Source organism: Bactrocera oleae, chromosome 2, assembly GCF_042242935.1.
Source record: "Bactrocera oleae isolate idBacOlea1 chromosome 2, idBacOlea1, whole genome shotgun sequence".
Lineage (NCBI taxonomy): Eukaryota > Metazoa > Arthropoda > Insecta > Diptera > Tephritidae > Bactrocera > Bactrocera oleae.
The window spans coordinates 11985964-12011819 of record NC_091536.1 but is presented as its reverse complement, the minus strand read 5'-3'; the positions used below and the strand labels follow the sequence as shown (position 1 = coordinate 12011819).

General features: G+C 29.8%; 1 protein-coding gene across 15 annotated transcripts in view; it reads right to left on the bottom strand.

Annotated features, from left to right (window-relative positions):
• Window positions 1-442: 442 nt before the first annotated feature.
• Sap47 (Synapse-associated protein 47kD) overlaps window positions 443-25856 on the bottom strand; it is a 68714-nt gene continuing 43300 nt past the window's right edge. For 2 of the 15 annotated variants that reach the window (XM_070109165.1, XM_070109175.1), the window contains 8 exons: window positions 20630-20866; window positions 15108-15184; window positions 14571-14671; window positions 12343-12617; window positions 12152-12270; window positions 10464-10760; window positions 2404-2641; window positions 1432-1778 (listed from right to left, as the gene is read on the bottom strand). In XM_070109165.1, coding sequence (XP_069965266.1) covers window positions 1736-1778; window positions 2404-2641; window positions 10464-10760; window positions 12152-12270; window positions 12343-12617; window positions 14571-14671; window positions 15108-15184; window positions 20630-20866 — 1387 coding nt within the window. In that variant the 3' untranslated portion in view covers window positions 1432-1735. Of the gene's footprint in view, window positions 886-1430; window positions 1779-1880; window positions 2642-4141; window positions 4350-7398; window positions 7704-8628; window positions 8882-10463; window positions 10761-12151; window positions 12271-12342; window positions 12618-14570; window positions 14672-15086; window positions 15185-20620; window positions 20867-25856 lie in introns of those variants that run through there. The other 13 variants (XM_070109163.1, XM_070109161.1, XM_070109158.1 and 10 more) reach the window with 13 other exon arrangements.

Below are 25856 nucleotides of genomic sequence, written 5' to 3'. Positions count from 1 at the left end.
AATTTGTGTATATGTATTTCATATTTTTATTAAATTACTTCTTTAATTATATATATATATATATATAAATATTTTATTTTTATTTTTTGTAACAAAAAAGTTTATTCCCTTTGAAGCTTTTCGCAGTATTTGCTACTTTTCTTGTTCTATATTTACCCAAACGGCTTGCGCTCTCCCAATTTTTAGCTCACTTGTGGTGAACTTTAATGACAACTTCTTTTTTTTATTTTCAAATTCAATATACATAAACATAATTATGTATATATGTATGTTTTTGTATGCATAGTTGCTGTTAGCTTTAGTTCTAAAGAAATTTTGTTATGTAATATATATATATATATATGTATGTATACATATAAGCTATTCATATACATTGATATATGTATGTATAAATATTTTTTATAACAAGTGTTTAATTTAGTATGTTTATTTTGTTTTAGTGTTTAGTTTATATTTCTTGTAGTATTTTGGATGTATAGTTATCTTCTCGGTTACTATTTAATTTGCCATTATCGTTACCCGTTTCCTAGTTTTTCATGTACATATCGGAAATGTTTTACTACAATATCCTACGCTGCTGCAAACAATTTTCTTAAATTTCAATAACAAATGTGTGGTAATTGCGTCTGCCACAAAACGTATTGCATTTTGTGTGTTGAATGTTTGGAGCAGAGTTTGAGACACTGACGCTAACTAGTGCCCTTCAAATTATAATGGAACATGCGTTTAAGTTAGTAGGTTTTTGCAAGTTCAATTTCAGCAAAAGTTTTACATTTAAAAATTGTTGAAGACATTTGTAGCATATAAAAAATAGAAGCATTTAAATAAGTTTAATAACATTTTGATATCATATTTTGTAATTAATTCAGAAATTCAACTTTTATACTGAAAAAAATATTAAAATTAAATTATTTTAAAAAGTTAAATAATTTTTTTTGGTTTTACTATAAATAATTGAAAAAAAAGCGAAATTTACATATAATTCGAAACAAAAATAAAAATAGAATGCAGTCATTACTTTGAATTCCAAAAACAATGCTTAATTTGTAATGAATTTTATACTAAGCAAAAAAAAAAAAAATTAGTACGAAAATATACATACATACGGTTTTAGTGGTTTCTAATTTTTATTATTTTTTCCAAGTAACGTCATAACATAAAAAAAATTAAAATTCAAAACTCAATTCTTAAATGATAATAAAGCAAACAGTAAAAAGATAATATTTTTTGTATATTAGAGTAAAAACTAAAATATTATCAAAAAATATTATATTTTTATTGTTTGCATTATTAAAAAAAAATATTTATTTTTATATAGTATTTTATTAAATTGTGTAAATTATTTACCATCTTTTTATTTTTAAATGTAAAAAAAAAGGTTTAATATAAATAATTTTTAAATAAAAGTAATGTAAACTTAAAAAAAATAATGAATTCTTTTGTTAACACTGCACATTAAATTAAAATATTAGTGTAAAAAATTATTAATAAATGCAATTGAAAAAACAAAAACAATTTGTTATATTGAAAATGTTTTGCATAAGATTTCAAAATTGCTAAGTTTTATCGGAAATTTCATAGCACAAAGTGTAAAATAAAAATTTATATAAATGTATTAAATATTTCAAATTAAACAACAAAATTAGTTATTATGCTGGAATTTGTTACATCATTTGATTAAAAAAAAAAAAATAAAATAAATAACACTAGAAAATCGCGAGAAGAACCATTCGGCTCATTGATAGCCCAACATAACCCGCTTTAAACTCTTTAGTGTTCTATACCAAGTAAATGTGTTATATTTTATTTGTATAAATCAACAACAATTACATTATGTTTTTTGTTTTCAAATTTGTTGGTTTTGCGTTACATATTATAACGTTACGAATTATTGTAATTGATTTATAATAAATTTATTCAATGTGTATTTCATTGGCAGCAATACAGTTTTCAATACAAACACAACCACAAAACATAAAATACAGTTACATTTGATTGGAAATAAAAATGTTTTATGGTACACAATAAATTAAAGGTAACGTCAGAAAGTAACGGTAAAGCCGTCGATAGCAAAAGTCGGGTATGGAAAAGTATGTGAGAGGAGAGAAAAGAAGAGAAACCAGAAAATATATGTTACACGTCAAATACAAGTACAATTATGGTAAGTCAAGTAAACGTAGTATGCGTAGTAATTGAAAAGTTTAAATTTAAATAAACAAACAATACATTTTCATACATTAATGACAGATCGAAGGGGCAGTACATATTGGTTACAAATATGTATATATGTATGTTGTAGTTGTAGTGTTAGTGAAGCAGATGGTATCAGTGCCATTTAATTATATTGAACGATTATATGTATGAACTTAGTTAGAAGAAGCTACGATATAGGCTCTTAATTACTTTAAATCATCGGTATCTTCGATCAGATCGGCATACTCCTCCCAATCGTTGTTTGTTGAACGTGTGCGCAGATTAGATATTGTCGGTATTTCGTCGTCATCGCCATTGGCATCATCTGTATTGCCGGCGCCGCCACCACCGCGGTCACGACTGTGAGTTGTTGTCGTGCCGCCTGTTGTGTCGCTTACCACTTCGTAGTCCTTTAACTCAGCCTCCAGATCTTTTTCCCATTGTTCTTCTGTACGTGCGTGTGCGTATAGAGTATGCGTTAATTTGTTTTTGTGTATTTTGCATCATTTTGTTTTGTGCGAAAAATAAGAGAGAAAATTACGTTAGTTACCATTTTCATTAAAATCCATATGATTTCTATAAAGTAAATGAAGGTTATACATACATATGTGTAGGTATATCAAATAAGAGTTCTACTAGCTATATTGTTATATAAACGTATAGCATATATATATATATATATATATGAATAAGTGCATTTACATATTTATGAATTGTATATGTATATTATTGAATGTAGCATAATTAATACAAGTATTAATATATATTTATGTATATATATATAAATATATTTATTAAATATTTAATTTTGGCTAAGCAGCTACAAGTCATTCACATATACACATACATATATACATATAAAAAATAACATGTATAACAGATTTAATTAAGTTTTTGTTTATTATAAAATTAATGCGTGTAAATTTGAGTTTTAGATAAGTTTTGAGTTGAGCATTTTTATATTACTTATTTACTTTTTGTTAACTAATTTTTTTATGAAATATTTATGTCAAGTGAATGGGACGTAAAATACTTATTTTTGCTTCCAAATGGCATTGATGAAGCCGAACAATTGAAAACTTTGCTAAAGTGTCTTGCGAAATCTGAGTGACATAAAACATCATAATTTAGAAAAATCGTTCGCAATTCTCTATCAATTCCACATATTTATTTTGTAGCGAAAATGCTCTAAAAATCATATATATTTTTGTGTGTTTTTTTGCATATATATAACAAAAAATAGTTGAACTTGATTAATTTTTCTTTTTCGTTTCGGTATTTTTGACATTTCTGTCAAAATATTTTTTTAAAGTCAAACGGTCACTTAACCTAAAATTAAGTGCGAAAAATATCAATATCAATATTTACAAAACAATCACTTTGTTAGCCAAAGTTTTAGAATCAAAGAAATAATGTGGTAGAGACAATTTAACACTACTTAAATTATAATCTCAAAAATATGTAAAGAGAAGTTAAAGTTAAACGTCAATAAACCGCTTTCAGAAATTTTTAATCATAACGGTTTTTGATGACATTTGTAATGATACTGTAATACATGTTTATATGTACATGGGACGTCATTATTATAACATTTCCAAACCTATTTAATGCTGATTATATGAATTGTTTATATTTTAATATAAGTAAACTTAATTTATGTTTATATAAGACAAAAATTTCAATAAAAAAATTTTATATACTTAATTAATGTATTAAGCATGTCTGTTTTTTAATTAGTAAGTTATTTCTACATATTAAGAAAAAGAAAATTATATATATATATTATATTATATAATTAACTAATGCACTTATATATGATGTATTGTAAATATATGTTACAAATATATATATTGCATTAAGCAAGAAAGGAATTTGGATATATATTTTGAGAATTTCACCAAAAATGTAAAATATTTTTTGCGACTAAAAAAGAAATTTTGCCATTTGCACTGCGTTTTCTTTACAAAACATGCGCCTGCTCACCAAACACCCATTAAATTATTGATATTAGCATAAACCAAAACAAACAAAAATGCTTTTACCTTCCAAAATAAATTAAAATGCTATATTTTGCTATTGATTTTGCGCGTAGCCTAGACAAAGGCCATTGCAGACTTGTATTCTTTTTGGTATGCGTACAGTAACTGTAATGTAATCTTGTTTCAAAAAAAGAATTGAAATGATTAGCGCTAATAGTATAGACAAATTAAGTAGAGTAACTAAACTTATTAACAAATAATTAATGTGAAAGTAAATAAAAAATATATAACTAATATACAATAAAATAATAAAAAAAATAATTTTTTTATTGTAGCATTTACTTAAAGGGATATAATTGCGCAAGCTTTGCTTTTAGTATCCTTTCCGTTCTTGCAGCACGCTTTGTTAATATGTGATAGAGGATTTATTAAATATTTAACAATAGATTTATAGTATATATTTACAAATACACATACATATACATATATATTATATTATTGATTTATATATAATATATGTATATTTTTTTTCCTAAAGTTCCTCGTTGTAGCACAGGGCCTCATTGATTTTTAAAATCATCTTAATAAAATACCTTAAAAGCATGCTATAAATGTATTGTTAAATAATTTAATAATTACACACATACGAGTATATGTATATGTAATACACAAATAAATGGAATAAATGCTAAAAAGCAGGCAAAAAATTAAAATATATATGTATGTAGCAAAACGCCAAAAAATGTCAAACGTTTTAATAGCAAATTTTTACACAAAGCAATTAAATATATTTAATTAATAAAAAAAAATAATAAACAAAAAATAATAAATAATTTTTAAGTGTGCTTTTAATAATTCTAATATATGTCAAAATGTAATGATTGCAAGCATTACAAAGTAGTAAAAACGCATTTACAAATATTATATTCATGCAAAGAAGTAAAAAAATAAAGAACATAGAATAAGAAAACAGGAAAAATTTGTTAAAAAATAAGAAATTTGCTGCTATTTAAAAAATTTTATTTCCCTAAAATGTGTATTATTAAAGTTTTTTAAATTTTTAATTAAGTATGTTGCGCTCTTTTTCGGGGACATAGTCGAGGAATATACTATAAACATAATAAATAATAGCAATAATTTTATTCAAAATATTCGATTGTATTTTGTGTGGCGTGTTAGTTAGTAAAAGTATATAGAAAGAAAGAAAAAAGTATATAAATACGACAAAGGTCATAATTTTAAAAAACACCTGACATAATCGGTTTTAGCTATAAAATCTTCATAAATACAAAAGATTCCTAACAAAAGTTGATTTTGGTCGGTCTGTTTGTATGGCAACTATATGCTATATTGACTCGATCTGACCTATTTCTTCGTAGATTGCATCGTTGCCTTGGACAATAACCCGTGTCAAAGTATTTTGTATTTTCATTTCAAAATCATTTTCTCAGAAGAGGCCCATTTCTGGCTTAATGGCTTCGTCAACAAACAAAATTGTAGCTATTGGGATGAATCAAATCCTCGTGTGGTTTAGAAAACACAATTGCATCACCAAAAATTGGCCATTTGGGATTGTGGTATAGTAGCCTCATCGGGCGTTATTTACTTCGAAATGAAGCAGAACATGCCGTTACCATCAATAGTAAGAGTTATAACACGATGCTGGCCGACTATTTTCCCGGAATTCGATGAAATCGAGGCGGATGATCTCTATTTCCCGGCAAGATCATGCGATTTAACGCCTTTAGATTATTTTCTCTGGGGGTATGTTAAATCAATGGTTTATGCCCATCAACCAGCAATGCTGAAGGAAATCGAAGACAACATTCAGCGCACTAACATGTAGCCGAAATTCCAGCCGAAGGGCTGCACCGGAGCATCGAAAATTGGCGTAAACGGGTGGAGATATGTAAACGGAGGCGTGGTGGCCATTTGGCCGATATTTTGTTCAAATTAGAAATAACATAAAATTATCTGCATGGCAAAAAGCAAACAGAATCTATTTTTAACCAAATTTGAGTGTTTTATTTCATTTTAACGTCACGTCGTTCTTGTTGGTAGACCCTTCATGTATCGAACTAAAACATACCGGAGGATGAAAGCATTTGAGCCTTTCTTTTTTATTAAACTGGACAAATTGTTACTGAGGAGCAGTACATTTTTTAGTGGTTTTTAAAAATTGCCAGCCACAAATTTTCAGCGGCAGAATAAATGCAATATTCTCAACCACCACAATTGCAACGCTCACGAATCAAATGGCGTTTCGAAGAAACAAATAAGACACAGCGGATCCATTTACTGCGGACAACTTTGAAGGAGTTTTTAAGGCGATTTGAATTCACATTTTGAGTTTGAAGGTATAAAACTGTAAATTGGAATTCTTAAGGTCACAATTGTGAAAGTCTGAAAAATTGTACAATTATATGGGTTAATAAAGCGTAGTGAGACCTGCTACCCTTTACTTTTTTCCTATTTTATAAATGCGCACAAAAATAAAAAGATGTTTTTTTAATGTTATTTAAAGGATATTTACGAAAAATAAACCATTTAAGGTTATGTGGAAAAATATGGGTATACTATTGTATTTAAAGCGTAAAGAAGTTGTATGACAAAAAAAAAAAATATCGGGCCAAACTGCAGTTGACTACAGAAGATATCAATGCACATTGTTTGTTAAAAATTTAAGAGTTGACAAAAGAAGACTGTATTATTTAAACACACATACACGCACATACTAAGTTATCTAAAACAGTACACACATATGTACCTATTGAAATATACGAATAGTAAACTTTTAACAAAAATGTAACATTTAAGAAACGCACAAACGCACAATTAGACAAAAATAACGAACGCACTAAGTAGCAAACGATAATTTATAAATACAAAACGAAGTAAGCAATACAAACGAATATATGATTTATTTTAGTGTGCGTGTTTTTTAATTGTGTTGTTTTTTTTTTGGATTTAGTATAAAAATTTCGTAACTGTGGGAATTTTAATATACTAATATTATAATTTATTTAAATATGTGTGTATGAATTTTGGTTAGGAAATTTCGATAACATATTGCATATAATGAGATAATTGCACAATAATTGTGTAATTAATTGTATTGTAAGCGTAATTTATTTGTAAAATCAGCAATACTAAACTTACCACACAAAATCTTTTTGTTATGTTTTTTGACTTTTCATATTTTTTATAAGTAATTTTTTTTTTAAAATTTTTCATTTTTATGCTTCTTGGTTTTTTGTATTATGTATATTGAGTAAACATACTTTTGGTTTGCTTTTTGTTGGATTTGCAGTTTTTTCTTATTTAAATTTCATTGCATTTCTTTGTATCAGGGAGCTTGGTTTCTTTTCTAATCTTTGCGATTTTTGTTTTGGTATTTTGTTTGTTTTACATAAAGTTTATGTGATACTTTGGTTTTTGCTTTCTTTTGTAATTTTGTTAGTTTTGTTTAATTTTTTTTTTGTTTTGTTTTCTTTAAATACATAGTAATTTAGCGTAAATCCATTCAATCTTCTGCAAGATGATTAAAAACGAAACGAAAAGAAAAGTAAATAAATAATTATGCATTTTGTTTCAGAGTAAAAAGTCAAATTGATTTGGTTTTGTAACGAATTTGCAAACGGCGCATATAAATGTAATAATATAAGCATTTGCTTTTTGTGTTTCGTATACTTTTGCCCAAAGGCGCGATGTTTTATAGTAAATACTTTTTCACTTGTTGACTACAAAAACTAATATGAACTAAAAATTTAAATTTCAGAGTAATTTTGAATTTGTTTTTTTTTTTTTTTTGAGCTTTTATCGGTTTTTGAAAATGGCAAATGCAGAAGAAAAGCAAAGCGTATATGAGCACCAAGGCAAATAAATAAATAAAATCTGTGAAATTCAAGTAGTGAAGATTTTGTACAAAGGCAGGGAAGCGAGTTAGCGAGAAAAGCGTGCCAAAAAATTCCAAAGAAAAAATAATAATTTTAATAAAAATAAAAACAAACTAAATTGAATAGTGGTATAATGTTAAATGAAAAATATGTGGAGTAGAGTATGCGTTTATTTTACTAATGGCAAATGTACGAAATTATAAGCTACAAAAGTGTAACACACATACATACACAAAAGTATGTAGGTATGTAGCAAAATCAGTAAATATTGTAGTTATTGTTATTTGTTGCTGTAGTTTAAACCGTTTGCTAACGCGCTTATACATGCATACATATAAATTATACATATATGTATGCAGCTACATGTATGTATTTGTGAAATTGTGTGTTAATTTGCAATACGCAGAAGTAAAATTTGTCAATTATGTCTACGCACACGCTGAAATACGTACTCTTTACGCGTATGTATGGGTGTGTTCGTGTGTATGTGCAATTGTCTATTTTCATATATATATATTTTTTTATTTTTGTTAATTTTATTATTTTATTATTTTCGTTACGTTTTTAGAATCTTTTTTCTTGTTGTTGTTCACTAATAAAATTTGTAACGCCTATTTCTAATTACATATTTTATTAAGTCGCAATTTCACCTTGCATTTTTATTACATTTTATGTAAACATTTTGTTTTTTATATTTAATATTGTTTATACTTATTTATATATAATATATATTTGTATTTTAGATCATGTTTTATTATTTTTATTATGCTTGTCTTTCGTGACTTGTTAAGGTTTAATAATTAAATGTCATTGCTGTAATTGTTGTTGTAGTAAACGTAACCAATATAAGTTAAGAAAAAAGAAGAAGAGAGAGAAAAAAATGAGAAAAAAGTAAGAAAAACAATTTACACTGTTGTTTCGTTTTTTTTTTAATTTGTTTTTGTGATTTGTAGTAGAATTCTTATTATTAGATTTTTATTATTTCTTTTGCCTTTATTTCATTAAGCGAAAATTAGCAATGAGACGAATTCAATTTGTTCATGTTATACTATTAAAATCATTGGTAGAAAAGTGCAAAAGAGACGTGTTGCTACAATGCATGTAAAGCAGTGCTTTTGTAGTATATACATACATACATATACAGAACAACTGCGAGAAAAAAAAAAGTGAATAAAGACGAAAGACGAGTTCTGCACGATGAACGGTAAATATGTTTGGTACGAAAGAATATGCAAAAGTGTTTTGAGGTGAGATTGACGGCAGCGTTTTATGAAAATTATTCAAAATCCAATGATATTTTGAAAGCGAATGAATGCTAATGACGCATCTAGTGAGGTTTTTTTTTTGTATATGGTTGAAATGGAAATAGAGAATCTATCTAAGAAAAACTTTATTATTGAGTTTTTTCAAATTCAAGAGTTTTGCAAAATGTTTCTAAAGAAACTTTTTTTAAGAGTTTCCAAATATTAGGGAATTGGTGATATTTATAACTCGATCCTATATATATTTTCGTTACGTTAAATTTATTCACTTATGAATGACAATTTGTTTTTAAATTTCTTTTTGATACTAAGCAACTTTGTTTTTTGTATTTTTTTTTTTTTTTTTTAACGATTGTTCGAGTGCGTCAACCTTCAGCGATTTTTTTTGTATATGTTATTTTGTATGTTAAAGACAAAAAAATTAGTTGAGAGCACATTCTGTTTTGTTAGTAGCAGTGCAAAAAATCTCAAAAGCATATACTAACGAAACGGAAAAAATAAATATAATACAAAACTTTAAGTTATAATATAAACATCTAAAATTGATAATTAAAATTTTTGGGGAATATAAGAAAAATATTTAAATTCATTATTTCCGGTTTATTGAAAGCTTCTTACATTTCAATATTTGTGTTCCGTAATATTATTTTTTTTTTTAGCAAGAATATAGAAAAAATAATACTTTTATTTTTCTTTTATATATTTTTTCCACTAAGAGTTCAACACTGCAATCAAAAATATTTAATATTCATTTTACAAAATTTTTTACGTCCGCGGGAGAAATTCAAAACTATTGGTTTACAATATTTGTTCACCATATTTCAGAATAGTTAAATTTTTGTAAGTGTTTTGAATGTTATGAAAATGTTTGGATTTGTGGCACGTTGTAAACAGTGGTCATTCTTGTAATGTTGTGCTAATAGTACTAATATTAAATATGTAATATATTATTCAAAAATTCAATATTTCCCAATTCCCAAATTCTTGTAAATTTAAACTAAAACTTAAAATATAAAAACATATAAACTTATAATGTATTAAAAAAAAAAATTTTAATACAAATATCAATAAATAAACCAAACACTAAAATTAAATTAAATTAAAACATAATAAATAAATAAAAAACCGCTTACCATCACTGCCCAGCGCTTGTTGCGTCATACTATCAATACCCAATTTGCGCATGCCATCTTTGATTTCTTCCAAATCAGTTTCGGTATTTGTCTGGAATGAATCGGAAACGAACTCCGATTCACTGTGTCGTGACTTTTGGCTTACAGGCTTATCTACACCAACACCAGTGGGTTGTTGAAATATAGGTGAAATTGGTGTAGATGCGTTCGCATCCTTATCACTTGCGCTTGCTGGCTCTTCAACGCCAGCAACCGCAGTTGTTTTTGCTTGCGACTTGTCTGTTAGTGTATTTTTGACTGGCAATCCACATGTTTTATATACATACAATGTTTGATTTATTTATACATTTTTTATTGCAATTAAATCGTTTATACGCGTTGCATTTGCATTTTAAAAATATGTTTTTAATTTTCGTAGATACAAATTGGAATTTAATTTGTGAAAATAAAACGAAATACGAACATGGAATGAAATAAAAGAAGGTGGGTAAAAATATCATTAAAAAATTATAACATACATATGTGGATTAAAAACTTAAAGTATTTTCAATTGAAAGAAAACCACAAAAATAATATATAATAAAACTAGTAAAAAAAGCATAATATCTAAAGTATAAAAGTTAAAGTTGGAAAATGAGGTAATATGTAAAATAACGGTATTAAATGCGGCATCTTGATTTATGCGTATCTCATTAGTATGATGATTATCGTTTAACGCGTTTTAATGACACGTGTGTATATATAAAAGAACAGCAAAAATAATTAAAACTCCGTATATTGAACGGTTGTATGATAGATTGATTGCTTGATTAACGGATTTATGTTGCGCGACGGTGTGCTATAGTGGATTCTATTGATTTCGCATGAATTGATTAATGTTTGCGTTGATTTCCGGCAACAACTACACGTATGTATTTGAGTATGTTGGTATATGTACATATGTATGTATGTATGTATGCAGGTAAGTGAGTTAATGTATGTATGAGTCCCTGTAGTTTGTAAAATTACTTAAAAATCAATTGAAACGTAAATTGACTGACTGCTTGTGTTGCCTGCGAATCATAAATCAACCAAAAATAATCTTCCACAATTTGAATATGTATGAAAAGCGCAAAAAACGCCATTTTTTGTGTTTCAAAGTAAAGAATAAAACTTAAATTTTATGTATATTTAGGTATATGTAGTCAGCTATTTGAAATCATCACAAATATCGTAGTAAATGTATGAAATAAAATTATACAGCACAGGAGTTGTTCTTTTATGTTATAGTATGTATAGTAAGGAAGGTAGTTGGACAGCAAGTTTACGAAACAGAATGACTAGTTACAAGAAAATGATTTGAATTGAAATTTTTATTTGGTGAAAAAAGTAACTCATTGATAATTGCCTCGTAATTACGCAAAATATTTAAGAAATATATTTCAAATAAAAAACAGAAAGAAAGAGAAAAAAAATATTGATTTTTAAAAGCTTACAGTGTGTTATAACTAATCGATAAAAGAAAGTAGAATACATTGCAGCGGAGTAGTAGTAGTAGTAGTAGTATTAGAAGTCGTAACAGTAGTGGTGTTAGAATAAATGACAGTATTAGAGAGTAGGCAGTACAGCATACTTGCAACAATTTTTTCTTGCTTCATATACTTTTTATTTACTTCATTTTTTAACCACACAGTTAACACACAACTTACCGTCTTCACCGCTTGAGGCCTGACCAACGCCATCGGCGCCTAGTGTACCCAATTCAGCTGCCTGAATAATTAGTGAAACGCGATAGAAATAATTCCGCCAGAAATTCTCCTCGGTTATACTATAAAAAAGAAATATACAAAATTATTGCTTCACTTACTTTGCTTTATTGTGCACTTCGTGTTTTACTTACATTTTGGGCACCAGTTCGAATCGCATTGTTTCCAGCGCTTTATCCTCGGCCATTATGGCAATAGCTGTGGGATACGCTGTATCGTAGTTGAAGTCAAAATCAACACCGGCTGGTGGTGCGCGCACGAAATTGCGACGATCTTGTGAGAGGCCGAGAATTTCCTCTTTGATCTTAGCCTCATTGGCGTGTCCAATCCAAGGTGCGCCACCGGAATCTGCGCCACCTTGACTTTTAATAAAGGCTTCCTGTTCTTTGTTGAATGACTCGAGGATGGGCTGTGAGTTTACAAAGAGATGAAACCGTTACATACTGTTTTGTATGAATATGTTCAATGAGTTTTTATATAAAGAAGCGAATTTCAACTAAATTTTGTAAACAGTCAAACCTGGTTAAGAGAGAGTTCAAGGGAGCACGATGTTTTCCTCGATTATAGAGGTTTCTCACTAACTTTGGGGTTGTCTGGAGTATTTAAATTTTATAATAGGTAAATTTCGGTAATCCAAATTCACTTCGTATTTCACATCTTGATTTTCTCGACTCAAATGCATTTATAATTTTCAGTTTATCACTTAACGACAACACGTTGATTTTTCGTTTAGACATTATAAGTTGTAAGAGCTGTACTGTACGTTGCAAATGATATTTATGAACTGCAGTGAGCATGAAAAATAAGTTAATACAGTTATATATTAAATATTTCTTTGAAATACAAGAAATCAAAATAGTTCCTGATTCCTGAAAAAAAAAGAATGAGTTTTCTCGCTTACCCAGTTCTCTCGTACTCAGGTTTGACTGTACTTTAAATAATAGCTCAAAATCAAGTTTGATTTCAAATACTTGTATATAAGAGTGCATTAAAAAGTATTCGCACTTCTACGGTCTTATTGCTTTAATGAAATTTTTTGTTTCCCTTTATTTATATAGTACTTTTTGATATGTTTTTATATCTTGTATTATACCCTTTATTAAGTTTGCCGTTTGCCACGAAGGCTTTTAATATAAATATATATATATATATATATTGAAGTTATATATTGAAGTATGATCAGCATGACGAGCTGAATCGATTTAGCTCATTTTTCGGAACCGCCTTTATCGGACGACTTTAGCAAAACATATATATATTATATGTAGCTGTCATACAACTGACAGATCAAACTTAAGTCCTTTTATGGAAAACAACATAGTTCTAGACCTTTTTTATATTCAGGTGCTACAAGTAAGTTGAAACTGAAAAATTCTGAAAAGCATCTTTAGGGTTTTAAATGTACTGGTATAAAACTCTGACAAATCTTTTCTTCACTAATATTCAAATATTCATATCAAAAATAATACATATTAATGCCGAACAACAAACGAAAACAGAAACTAATATAAATTCTTGTTATGAGATTGAAATAGGAAAAACACTTTACTTCTGATCCTCAAAAATAATGTTTGTCCAATGCCACTAAGAAGTTGGTTGGGTTAGGTGGTGGGGTTGATTTTCGCACCAAAGGATCCAACTTAGACAGCTGTGAACGCTGGTTCTTTGTCATACCCAAGACCCCTAATAATCATCAGAACTTCATAGATTGATGAGCGGTTTGAGTTTACCACAAATTTGTTAATCCGCCTAAAATCAATCGCAGCTATTTCACTTCACCTCAGTCTGGTAAAAACTGGGTAGAAGAGAAAAGAGTGACAAAATTAATCAGAGAAGATTTGATGCGCGTATGTGAACCTATTAAAAAATTCTCCAGTCAGAACCCCCAACCGCGGCGAGTTCAGGTTGTTGATTCTAGACCGCAAGAGCACTAGGGAGAGCGACTTGTTCCCAATCTGATGAAATTTGAGTAAGGATGCTCTCTGTGGCAAGCGCATAGGCTTTGCAGTTTTCGGTGATTCGGCTGTGAGACAAACCAAACAAGTGGAATAAGAAAAAAACCTGATGCTATTACTAAAGAGCTCAAGGATTATTATAGGATTGAATGCACACCTACTGCTATCTTGATAGCAGCCACCCACGATTAAAAGATCAGACAGTGGTCTGGTAGCCTGGAGCTATAGTTGATAGAGCGCTTCCGACAGAAGACTCTAAGAAGTAATATCGACAAAATTTACAACAGATCTCTATGATATTCTATTCCTACCTATTCGGTCTATTGTTTAGCGGTTGAGATAAATATATATAATTTATAAATTAAATACTTTTATTATAAAGATTATTTTCTTTTGCCAAAACTTACGTTTTCCTTGACAGTCTCCTTGATCTTGGCGCCCGCCTTATTTATGGCCGACGACAAAAATGAGCCGAAATGTTTTGCCTGCTGTGTTACTTTGGTGGTAACTGTAATTTTCAATGTAAATATAATAAAATAAAATAAATGAATTAGTAAAACAATAACAATACTGGGATGTGTGGAAATGCACAAAGGTCATATTTACAAAGTACAAAAACAACAAATGAGTTTATGCGGCATGCATTGCATATACATATATACTTGTATAATATGTATAAAAAAATATAAAATTGTATAAAAAATACACAAGCGAGCACATTAGTAGCAACCTTTCACCATTTCTTCCATTTTTTGAGACTTTTATATGTAAGTTTTCAAAGTACAAAGAATTAATTTAATTTGAAATTTTTTTTTTTGACAAAATGTACGTTTTTTAAATAAATCATGTTAAGCACATTGAGCACATTGTTCACATCAATTTTGTTACCAATTTGATAATCAATTTTGTACTGTGACACGTACTGTTTGCTTCTTCGCCCTTACCCTGTCCGATTTGACCCTCATCACCAGTGGGAGTGCCACCGCCGGAAGCGGGGTGTGAATCAGCACCCTCTGTAGCGCTGTAATGAAAATGCAAGCAATGCAAATATTAATTAAGCGTAGTTATTTTGATATTTATTATAAAATAACAAAATTTATTAGAAAGAAATAAGGATAAAAGTGCATCAAACTTAAAAATATCGCATGCATTAGAAACATTTTTAAATTGAATATTTATAACCAACATTCATACAAATACTTGCATGCAAAATTCAACAGTTTAAAGTTGCTCAAATATAATAAAATATATAATTTAAATATTTAAAATACTAGAATTTACAAATAAATAAAGTTATATAAGAAAACTATATATATTATTTAATAATTATTTATTAATTTGGAGTCATTTATGTTTTTAGTGCTATATTTTACAATTTACTTAGGTGGAGTTGAAAAAAGTCAGTCTCTATTTCTGAGCGTTGTGTGGATATATTGTCTATGCATTTAAATAAGCAAGAGGTATACAGCTTGTTTTGGAACATTAAAAAAGATATGTATAATATATAAAGCTATAATACCCTTCTCTAATACCAAATATTCCTTACAAGAACTTGATTTTGATCGGTCAGTTTGTATGGCAGCAATATGCTATAGTTACTCGATCTGATTAATTACTTCGGAGACTGCACTTGCGTTGTCTTAGAAAATAACCCATGTCAAATTTCGTCAAGATATCTCGTCAAAAGAAAAAGTTGTCCGTGCAAGCACTTGATTCAAATCGTTCAGTTTATATGGCAGCTATATGATCCGATATCGGCGGCTCCGACAAATGAGCGGCTTCTTTAGAAGGAAAGGATATATATATAGTCGTTGACATTTCCTTATGGGTGTTACAAACTTTGTGGCAACGAAACAATCAATTTATTGAAGGTAACTTTTGGTGAGTGCTTTATCTCGCTTCGTGTGCCTGTGACGTGGCCTCCAAGATCGTGTGATTTAACAGCACTGGAATATCTTTTCTGAGCTTATGTGAAATCATTTGTCTACGCAGATAAGCCCAAGACGATTGACGCCTTGGGAGATACAGGTCCAATTGCTGCAAAAAGTGGTCGAAAATTGTGCCTCTCGACTGGAATTTATTCGAGCTAGCCGGGACGGTCACTTGCCCGAAATAATTTTTTAAACATAAAAGCAAACCCTTATCTTTATAATAAAGCTAAATTCTTGGCCATAACATTAAATGCTTCTTGAAAATCATATGTCTTAAAAAACAACACCCTTTATATAATATTGCAGAAGCTTGGGTTAGTTGGGTATACATATATACATTTTCTGAGTGATCTTGGCCTGTACGATGAGGCAAGGCACTGTTTTTAGCAAAATGAGACATTGATATGAATTGGAAGTACTTTGATATGATCTAAAGAAGCTTAGGTACATTTACCCCTTAAACTCAACGAACTACGTAACTTTGGTGTTCTTGGACATACAATTTTATATATACAAAGAATTTTATTGTTCGTCACTGAGAGAGATTTTTTATTAGATAATCTAAAAGTTCTTGCGAATTTTTTCCATAGGGAATATTGCTTTTTAAATTGTAGTAGAACATTTTTCGGAATATTAATTGCATTGTACATAGTTATTTCATTTGGAGACTTCAAGGTATTGTCTAGATAAATCTGATGTTGTCAAATTGAATGAGTTTTTGGAAGTATAACCAAAAACTTTACGCGGAATTTTAATTTAAAAGTTTAGGGACGCATTAAAATGGCTATAAAAAGGAAATAAAAGTTGGTCTAGATAAAAGCGGTTTTAAAATTGATAGAAAAATATGCATACATACATATATATTTACAAGTCTGTAACAGATTATTATATATTTTTTAAAATGTTAATGAATATCTGAACATAATTTAAATTATTTTTCAAGGGAATGTGTATGTATGGTACAATTCTCAATATCATATTAAATTATAGCAAAACAAAAAGTTATTTGATTATTTCAAAACTACATTACTCGAATCATATACAATACAATCTTTTGGAAATATTTAATAAGATTTAAAAATGTTTGCAATAAAAATGTATATATTTTATAATATTTAGTAGAAAAAATTATAAATATTTTGAGCTTAGATGAGCACGCAGCAGATGCAAAATGTTCGATGAATTACAAAACTTGCTGTGATAATTAAATTGAAGTTCTACACTACTAATAATGTATTACAGCATGAGACGAGCGAGCGCTGATTGCCTGAGAGACGATGTAAGTAAGATGAAACAAGATGAAAACGTATGATAAATACAGAAATAGTTCAATAAACGTAAATGAGGGAAAAAATATAGAATTATGAATAAAGCACAAAGAACTTGTCTGATTGGTTGCTGCAATTGGTCGCATTCAAAACATACGACTGTTCCCAATTATGCGATTATAGAACACACGAAAAACAGTAAAGAAACTTGAACTGAATAAAAACTTTGATTTGAAAAATGAAAGAAGTAAAAAAATAACAGAAAGAAAATGTAAGATTTTAAAATAGAATATTAAACAAGCACATATTGAAGCGCAAAAAAAAATCGAGAAAATCAAGAGCGAAATATATGAAATTGTATAAAAAGGAAATATTAGGTGTAAAGAAAGTAAGATAAAGAAAAATGAAAAGAACAAAAAGACGTCAGTAGTTTAGAAAACACTTAAAATTCATGAGCACAAGAAATTGCACTAATTTTCACTACGTTTTTCACTAGACAACAAAAAGACATAATGATAAGAATAACGAATATTTTTGCTTGCTTTGAAATTTTCTATGTACGAATATGAATACTAATTTTGTCACATTTTCTTGTAATTTTATGTCATTTCTCTAAAAAAATGGTATTTTACGAGCTTTTACTATTTTCTTTCTGTTTTGCTTTATGTTTTGTTAGCATATCCGCTTTGGTTCGTGTTTTTTGATGGGCCGCACAATAATGATGGTATCTGATATTTTATGGTTGCGCTGCATGGTCTCACTACAAACGGTTTACTTGCGAGTTGAGCGGTTTAAATACGATTACGATTACGAGTATTTTTTATGTATGTAGCTGCTTTTCGGTTACGTTTGGGAGTATAAGAATAAATAACTTATATTGGATATAACGAAACTGTTGACATAATGGTGAACATATTTATTGAAACTGGCCAAAAAATTAAAATTTAAAAAATTGCAATGAAATAAATGCTTATTGGTTAATATTTAGGTGCAAGGTGATGAATTAAGTGAGTTTTAATGCATTAGTACAGATATGAGAATGATGTAGGCTATGGAAACTTTTGTCCTCTGATGAAAAAATATTACATTTTACAGCTAAATAATTAATTAGTTCAGCATAGTCTACAATCGTTAACAATATATATATATATTTTATTTAGAAAATATGGTAAATTAAATTTTTGGTTTTATTATTTTATAAAACAGTTTTTTGACAGCGACAAATTCCAAATGAGGAAATATAAAAATATATAAAAAAAATATAATATATATATATATATAAAATTTAGCTCCGCATGCCGAATAAAAAAAAGTTTTACCCGCAAAAATCTCCAACATCGTGCTCAAAACTTAAGATGAAAGGACAAAAATTTCCAAATATATTTTGAATGAAAATAAAAACCTGAATTATAAATCAGTAGTTAATATTTCATATATGTAGCAAAAGTACAATTTAAGCTAAGAAGGAAATTGAAATTTTAAAGTTTTACGTGAGTTAGCAAAGAGAGAATATACAAAGAAATAGAGTAGTGAGTAGTAAATATATAAGTAAGAGTAAAAAGAGTGATCGAAATAGTTTTGAAACTTTGAAAGTCATATGTAGAAAATCAGTCAAAAAACTTATACAATTGTGGTTATTATGGTAAGCTAGGCTATATGTTTGCATAGAGGGTGATACAAATACAAGTTAATTGGAAAAAATAAAATATTACACATTTTTTCATATTATTTTAAAATAAATAATATTTTTTCCATTATAATTTTTAAGCAACAGAAAACTTATTTTAACAAGTAAGGAAGTTCTAGGTTCGGGTGTAACCGAACATTTTATACTATATTTGATATACAGGATTTTCGTATATATTTTAATTAAAAGTAGGAAGTATTGCATTCATTATTTACAATCACAGGTAAGAAGATACACTGATTTTAGAAACAGATTATTTCGGAGTTTAATTAAGATTTCTTACATATTGACCGATAGAAGCGGTTTAAGATGAAAGTTCAAAAATATTTATAATAGGTATTTGGGGGCTAAGGGAAGTATTGACTCGATTTTACCCCATGCCCCAAAGGCATGCTGTTATCACAAAAATATTCTCCCCGAATATCAATCTAGAAATCACAGACTGGTAATTGGTATCGGTGTCGTTGAAAATTTATAGTTCGATTTCGACCATTTTTGGGTGTAAGATTAAATAACTTGAGGTTATTGACACTTTATAGGTTTTTGTTAAATGGCATTTTGTGAACGTCGCAGTGGTCCGATTACGCCTATCTTCAATACCAACCCCCCTTGAGTGCCAAGGGATACGTGTTCTAACTATACCCAATTTTTACTCAAGTTGTCGCTTGCATGGACAGACGGACGAAAAGACAGTCACTCGGATTTCAACTCATCGCGTCGTCTCTTTCAGCAAAAAATATTTTTTTAATAACCCGTTGTTTCATTTTGTGGAATATTACAGTTTTCAGATTTGTTTGGCTTAAATGGCTTGTCATTGTTACAAACTTGCATTAGCACCACCCTATGTATAAATTACAAATAGTTTAACTTGTGACTAAAATTTAGAAAAGTAGCAAAAACGAATGTCTGTAAGTGTGTGAATATCGAAGAAAACAACCAACAAAAAAAAAAAAAAATTTAATTTCAGCAAAATTAAAGCAAAACTATAACGCATATTAGATATTTATGGTATGTATGTGTGTGTGTGTGTGTAGAATTTTGGCCAATATATACGAGTATAAGTGAGTATAAGAAATTCATAACGGTATTAGTTAATATTACTGTTAATAGAATAATATAGTTTTCAACTTGTTAGTTAGTTGTGCTTTAAAGGCTGCATTTAATCAATTCAACTGCACAGCAACGAACTGAACAAAGGTGATTTTTAGTCAACATAATTGAACGAAATGTAAAATGAATTACTTTCCAAACGATTTGCAATAAACTATTGAAAAATTGCTTTGTCAAAACTTTGTAATAATTATTGAAACTAAACTAAATTCAATTAAACTAGAAAACTTGATAAAAATTCGTAATTTTTTGCTTCACTTCATAAATATAATACAAAATGAACACACTTATTTGTGTGTAGTGTGTAAACTTTTGCATTAAAAATATGAATTTAAGATTTTTCTCTTTATACGTTGAAAAAAGTATTTTGTTTTGTTTTGGTTTTAAATATAACGTTCTTATTTATCCCTGCTGTAACTCATAAAATAGCATTGTCCCGTCATTAGCTGCTTGGCCCATACCTAATGTACCTCGATTTGTCATCATCTTCACCACTCACGGCACCTGTGGGATCTCCGCTTTCGGCGACAGCGCCATCTGCGGCGACACCCTCACCAGCTTCGGCGCCACCTTTGCGCAGCCCCGGAATGGAGGGCATCGACGGCATGGCTGGCATTGATGGCATAGACATGGTAGGCATTGCCGGCATTGATGGAATTGAAGCGCTGGCACTGCCTAACCAGCCTTTGGCACTTCCCAACCAACCACTGTGGGGGAGAGGGAAAGAAAGAGATAGAGAGAGTTAGTTAAATTTTTAATTGCATTGTTTCGTAAAAGTTATAATTAATATTATTTATACTATAATTAATATGAAACAATGTAATACTTAAGTTATAACGATTATAATACACGTATACCCAGCATTGGAGTAATGATAAGTAAGAGATTGCCAGGGTTTATGAATGCGGTAAATCTCTTTGTTATTCATAAAATTTTTTGGTTTAACAGATATGCATATGGTATAGTATTATCAGAAGACAAGAAAAATATTTTAAAGAATTTCTTTTTATGTATATTGTAATAATATTTTTTCACATATTGTTCACAAAAAAAAACTTTATAAAAATTATGTCCGTTTCTGAGAATTCCAAAATTTGCTTTTTTTTATAATTTGATTGATTGTATTTTCATTGAGAAAAAGTGGTAACATCACTCCACTATATGCTTAACCTCAAAACTTTTGGAAAGCATGTACATAAACTTTTGTAAATAGAAATTATTGCAAGTTTTTAACTCTTATTTCTTTATATTGTCCATCAAATGTTAAATCATAACTAGGTGGCAACCACAAAAACAATTTTTTTTTTTTTATATTTACATTAGACAAAATTTCTCTAAATTAATATGAAAGAAACATTTTCAAATTTACAATAAAAAATACAAGAAAAAATGTTAATTGCGGTTGCATCGAAGCTATAATACCCTTCACAGATACAAAGGTTTCTTACAAGAACTTGATTCCGATCGTTCAATTTGTATGGCAGCTATATGTTATAGTGGTCCGATATCTGCCGTTGCGACAAATGAACAGCTTCTTAGTGAGGAAAGAACAGGTGCCTAATTTCGCGTATATATAGACAAACAGACAGACATGGCTAAATCAACTCAGCTCATCATACTGATCATTTATGTATATACATACTTGATAGAGTCGCCGACGCTTCCTTTTGGGTGTTACAAACTTCGTGTCAAACTTAATATACCCCCTTCAGTGTATAAAAAATTATGTACTTTTGATATGTTAATCATACGCCCTGTTGAACACATGAAATTGTATTTTAATGTATAAAATGCACACATAAACATTATTTTTGTTTAAAAGTGTAAAAATATACCACTCATTAACTTTGAACTTGTTTATATGCTTCACATTGTAAATATAAATATGTTTAAAAAGCTTATTAGCCCGTGTTTTATGTTTGCTTAAAAAACTAGTAAAACAGGTTACTCATACGCCATGTCCTCGAAGAATTTGAATTTTTTCTATTAAAACTGTAAAATTTGCGCATCACATTATTCATTATCCAAAACCGCGTTGCTTATACGCCCCAGCCAAAATAAACAATGATATCATTAAAGCAGCATTGGCAACTGCGCACTTGCGGTTTGATTAATGTTGCCACATGAGATGGGTGTTCGCATGAATTCATCAGCAAATTACGCCTCAAAATGACCTTCATACGACGTTTATTGCAATCAACATTGATTTTGACCTCTTTCATGGACACATACATACATGCATATGTTGTGTATGGGTAGCGCGTGGACAGGTGTATTGCATATGGTTAGCCTAATTACGGGGGCGTAAGCGATAGACAGGCGTTGGCAACGGCAACTTTCATTAAATTGTGTGGTTCAATTCGCTTCAATACACTTCACTTCATAATTAACGCATCCAATATTGCGCCGAACATGGCATTAAAATGTTAATGTGTGCATATGTATTCGTATGTATGTAGTATGTCTACGAATATAATGGCTGATCGAACAATTGTAAAATGTATTAAGCCATAAATGTGTTGCCATATGCGGATTATAAGCACGTAATTAGTCGTGCATACATTGGACACATGTTACTTAAAACTTGAAATGACTGCAAATTGGTCATAAAACGGCGCAGCGTTGATAAAGTTTATTTGCGAAATTTACAACGATGAAAGTTCAAAAAAGTTGTGGCAAAAAAGTGGATAAACGAAGTAAAATTTATTGCAAATTTCTTTTTCACATATATGTACATGTATATTAGGGTGTCCGTTATTTACCAAGTGTTTCTTTTTTTTTGCAGACACCCTCTGAGTTTTGATTTTCGCCTTTATTCAATTTTACAAGGTGCATTCCAAAGTAAACAGGACTTAAAAAAAAGACAGAACAAATGGTTTTATCGGCAAAATTAATTAATTTTATTCAAAATAGTCTCCTTCTGCTTTAATACAGCTTTTTGCACGGTCCAAAAGCATGTCGAACGAGTGTTTTAGCTCGTTGCCCGGTATGGCCGCCAGTATGCCGGTGCAAGCCTTTTGAATGGCCTCCACGTCTGCATAACGCTTTCCTTTCATCGGCAAATGCATTTTTCCGAAAAGGTAGAAGTCGCTCGGTGCCATATCAGGTGAATACGGGGAGTGGTTGATTGTTAAAATGTGATTTTTGGTCAAATAATCGGCCACAAGCGTCGATCGATGAGACGGCGCATTATCGTGCAACAAACGCCAACTTCAATCTTCGCGATATTCGGGCCGAACACGTCGAATACGGCGCACCAAACACTTCGAAACTCCAAGGTAGAATACCGCATTAACGTTTTGGCCGGGTGGAACAAATTCTTTGTGGACAATACCCTTGGAATCATAAAAACAAATCAGCATTGTCTTCACTTTTGACTTCTCCAGGCGCGATTTTTTGGGTTTCGGCTCATTTCTTATTTATATCTTCACGACCACTTTGAAAACGTTGAAACCAACGTTTCATCGCCATAAACTTGTTTCATCAATTGAAACGTTTCGGTAAAAGTTTTACCAATTTTAAAACAAAATTTAATGTTGGCTCTTTGTTCGAAGCTCATTTTCGCACCGATGACAAAAACATACTGACACTTAAAACGCAATAACTTCACTTCCAATAAATGAAATGTCATGAAATTTTTACTGAAAGTCGATAAAGGATACTAGATTCTAACGCACTAGTCGACATATAGATGGCGCCACTAGAGTTTACTTTGTTACTTTTTTACTGTTTACTTTGGAACGCCCTTGTATTATCAAAATAATCGTTCTGGTTATGGTTCTGGTGAGTGGTGCGGTAAATAAACAGGGTTCTGGTGCGAAGAAAATCCACAAATTATTCATGGATAATAATTTGATGTGGTTTTTGGTCTGGTAGAATCATCGGTCCAATCCTCCTTTGAAATAGAGCTGGTGACGCCGTTGCTGTCAATGGAGAGCGATATAGATCGATGATAATCAAATTTTTATGGCCGCAATTAGAAGAAGTTGATCTTGACAAGATCAGGTTCCAACATCAGCACGTGCAACAACCGAGTTCTTACGAGAAGTTTTGATTTAGCACCATTAGACTACGTCTCTATTGTGAATGTTTCAACTAATAAATGAAAATACAAGTTTCTTTTTATTCTTTGATTTTGACTAGATTGATTAAATACTAGAAATCAATTATAATAGTTTACAGAATACAAAACAGAGGTTACCAAACGTTTTTTGACAACGAAAAAAAATTTCTCAGCCTAGAAAGAATGGTAGCACAATTGCGCATGTGTCAGAGGATATGTTGTGCAGAGTTGCATCACCTGTTTGTTTGAACATCTGATATAGTTTGTTCGATTGGTTATTCTCCAGCGCTTGGCAAGATGAAGACAGCTAATAATAAGTTATCCAATTAAATTTAATACAGGAACGCCTTAAGTGGGCTTTATTTGATTTATGCCAGTCATTATTTTGTAAGTTTTTAATTTTGGGATGTACATATATACAAAATATTTGCATTTGTATATATACATATGTATGTTTGTAAGTACGTTAAATCGGCATTATACTCGTACAATTATTAAAGTCGGAAACTAGGTTGAACCGTGTCGCTGTTTGCCTTTCGTCTAGTCGAAACGTTTTGTCTGACCTTTTTATTAAACAATGAAGTCTGCCTGAGCTAACATGCTATACAATTCCATACTTGTAGATATGTATGTATATATCCTTGTACATACCATAAAATACTCAAAAAGGATGCATTTGTTAGTGCTCTAACATTAGTTAGTTTTCAACAATTTTGAAAGTCTTCACAGCAAACATTTTTAGTATAATCATACCATTTTTGCTCGGGACAGACATATAAGTATATTTCTAATTTTTTGTATATATTTTTTATTTAACTTTTAACTAATGCTGATATTTCTCCGAATAGAAGGTAGAAGTCGAAGTCGTAGAAGTTGAAAATGTTTAGTTTTCCTTGCACTGAAAGGAGGGAATGCTAATGTCGCATTTCGAATATACTCTTATCTAACAAATGATTTCGTTCTGTAACGTTTTTTTACTGCACACATTGAGGGTGAATATATTCTCAACGGAAGCGGTCCATCTCTGCTGCTAAGCTCGCTTCGTTGATTGCCTGCTTCTTTCAAATGTTGCACTGTCAGCCACTTGCAATATGGGGCAAATATTATATAAATGCTAGGTCGTAACAAGTGAAATTTGTATATACGTACACACATATACATACATTCATATTACTCAGAAGGAGTCATGAAGCTAACGACACATTTGCGCTCTGCTGCAACGCTGCGGTAATGCAGCTAAAGAAATGCTTAAATTGCTGACAGCTGCATCTTGGCATTGTAGTAACCAAAAATAAACAAAAAACAAGTGAAGAAATATAAAATTAATGCGAAACAAATAAGATTTGGTAGGGTTGCTTGGATTATCCACCAGAGATATCTTGACCAGCAACGAGGGAGCGATATAGATACATACATAAAATGTAAAAAAAATTAAAACTAAAAGGGTCTTGTGGCATTTCTAAGACTTGATACAACGTTTGATACACTGTAATTTATTTTAGATAAGTTTTAAGTGAACTTTAAAAATGTACATATTTATGTGTGATGAAATGGGGATGTTAATACAATCCCACGGTTGAAAAATATTTTTGGAAAAATGGATTATAGATTATAAAGTTTCTCGTTGTAGTCAC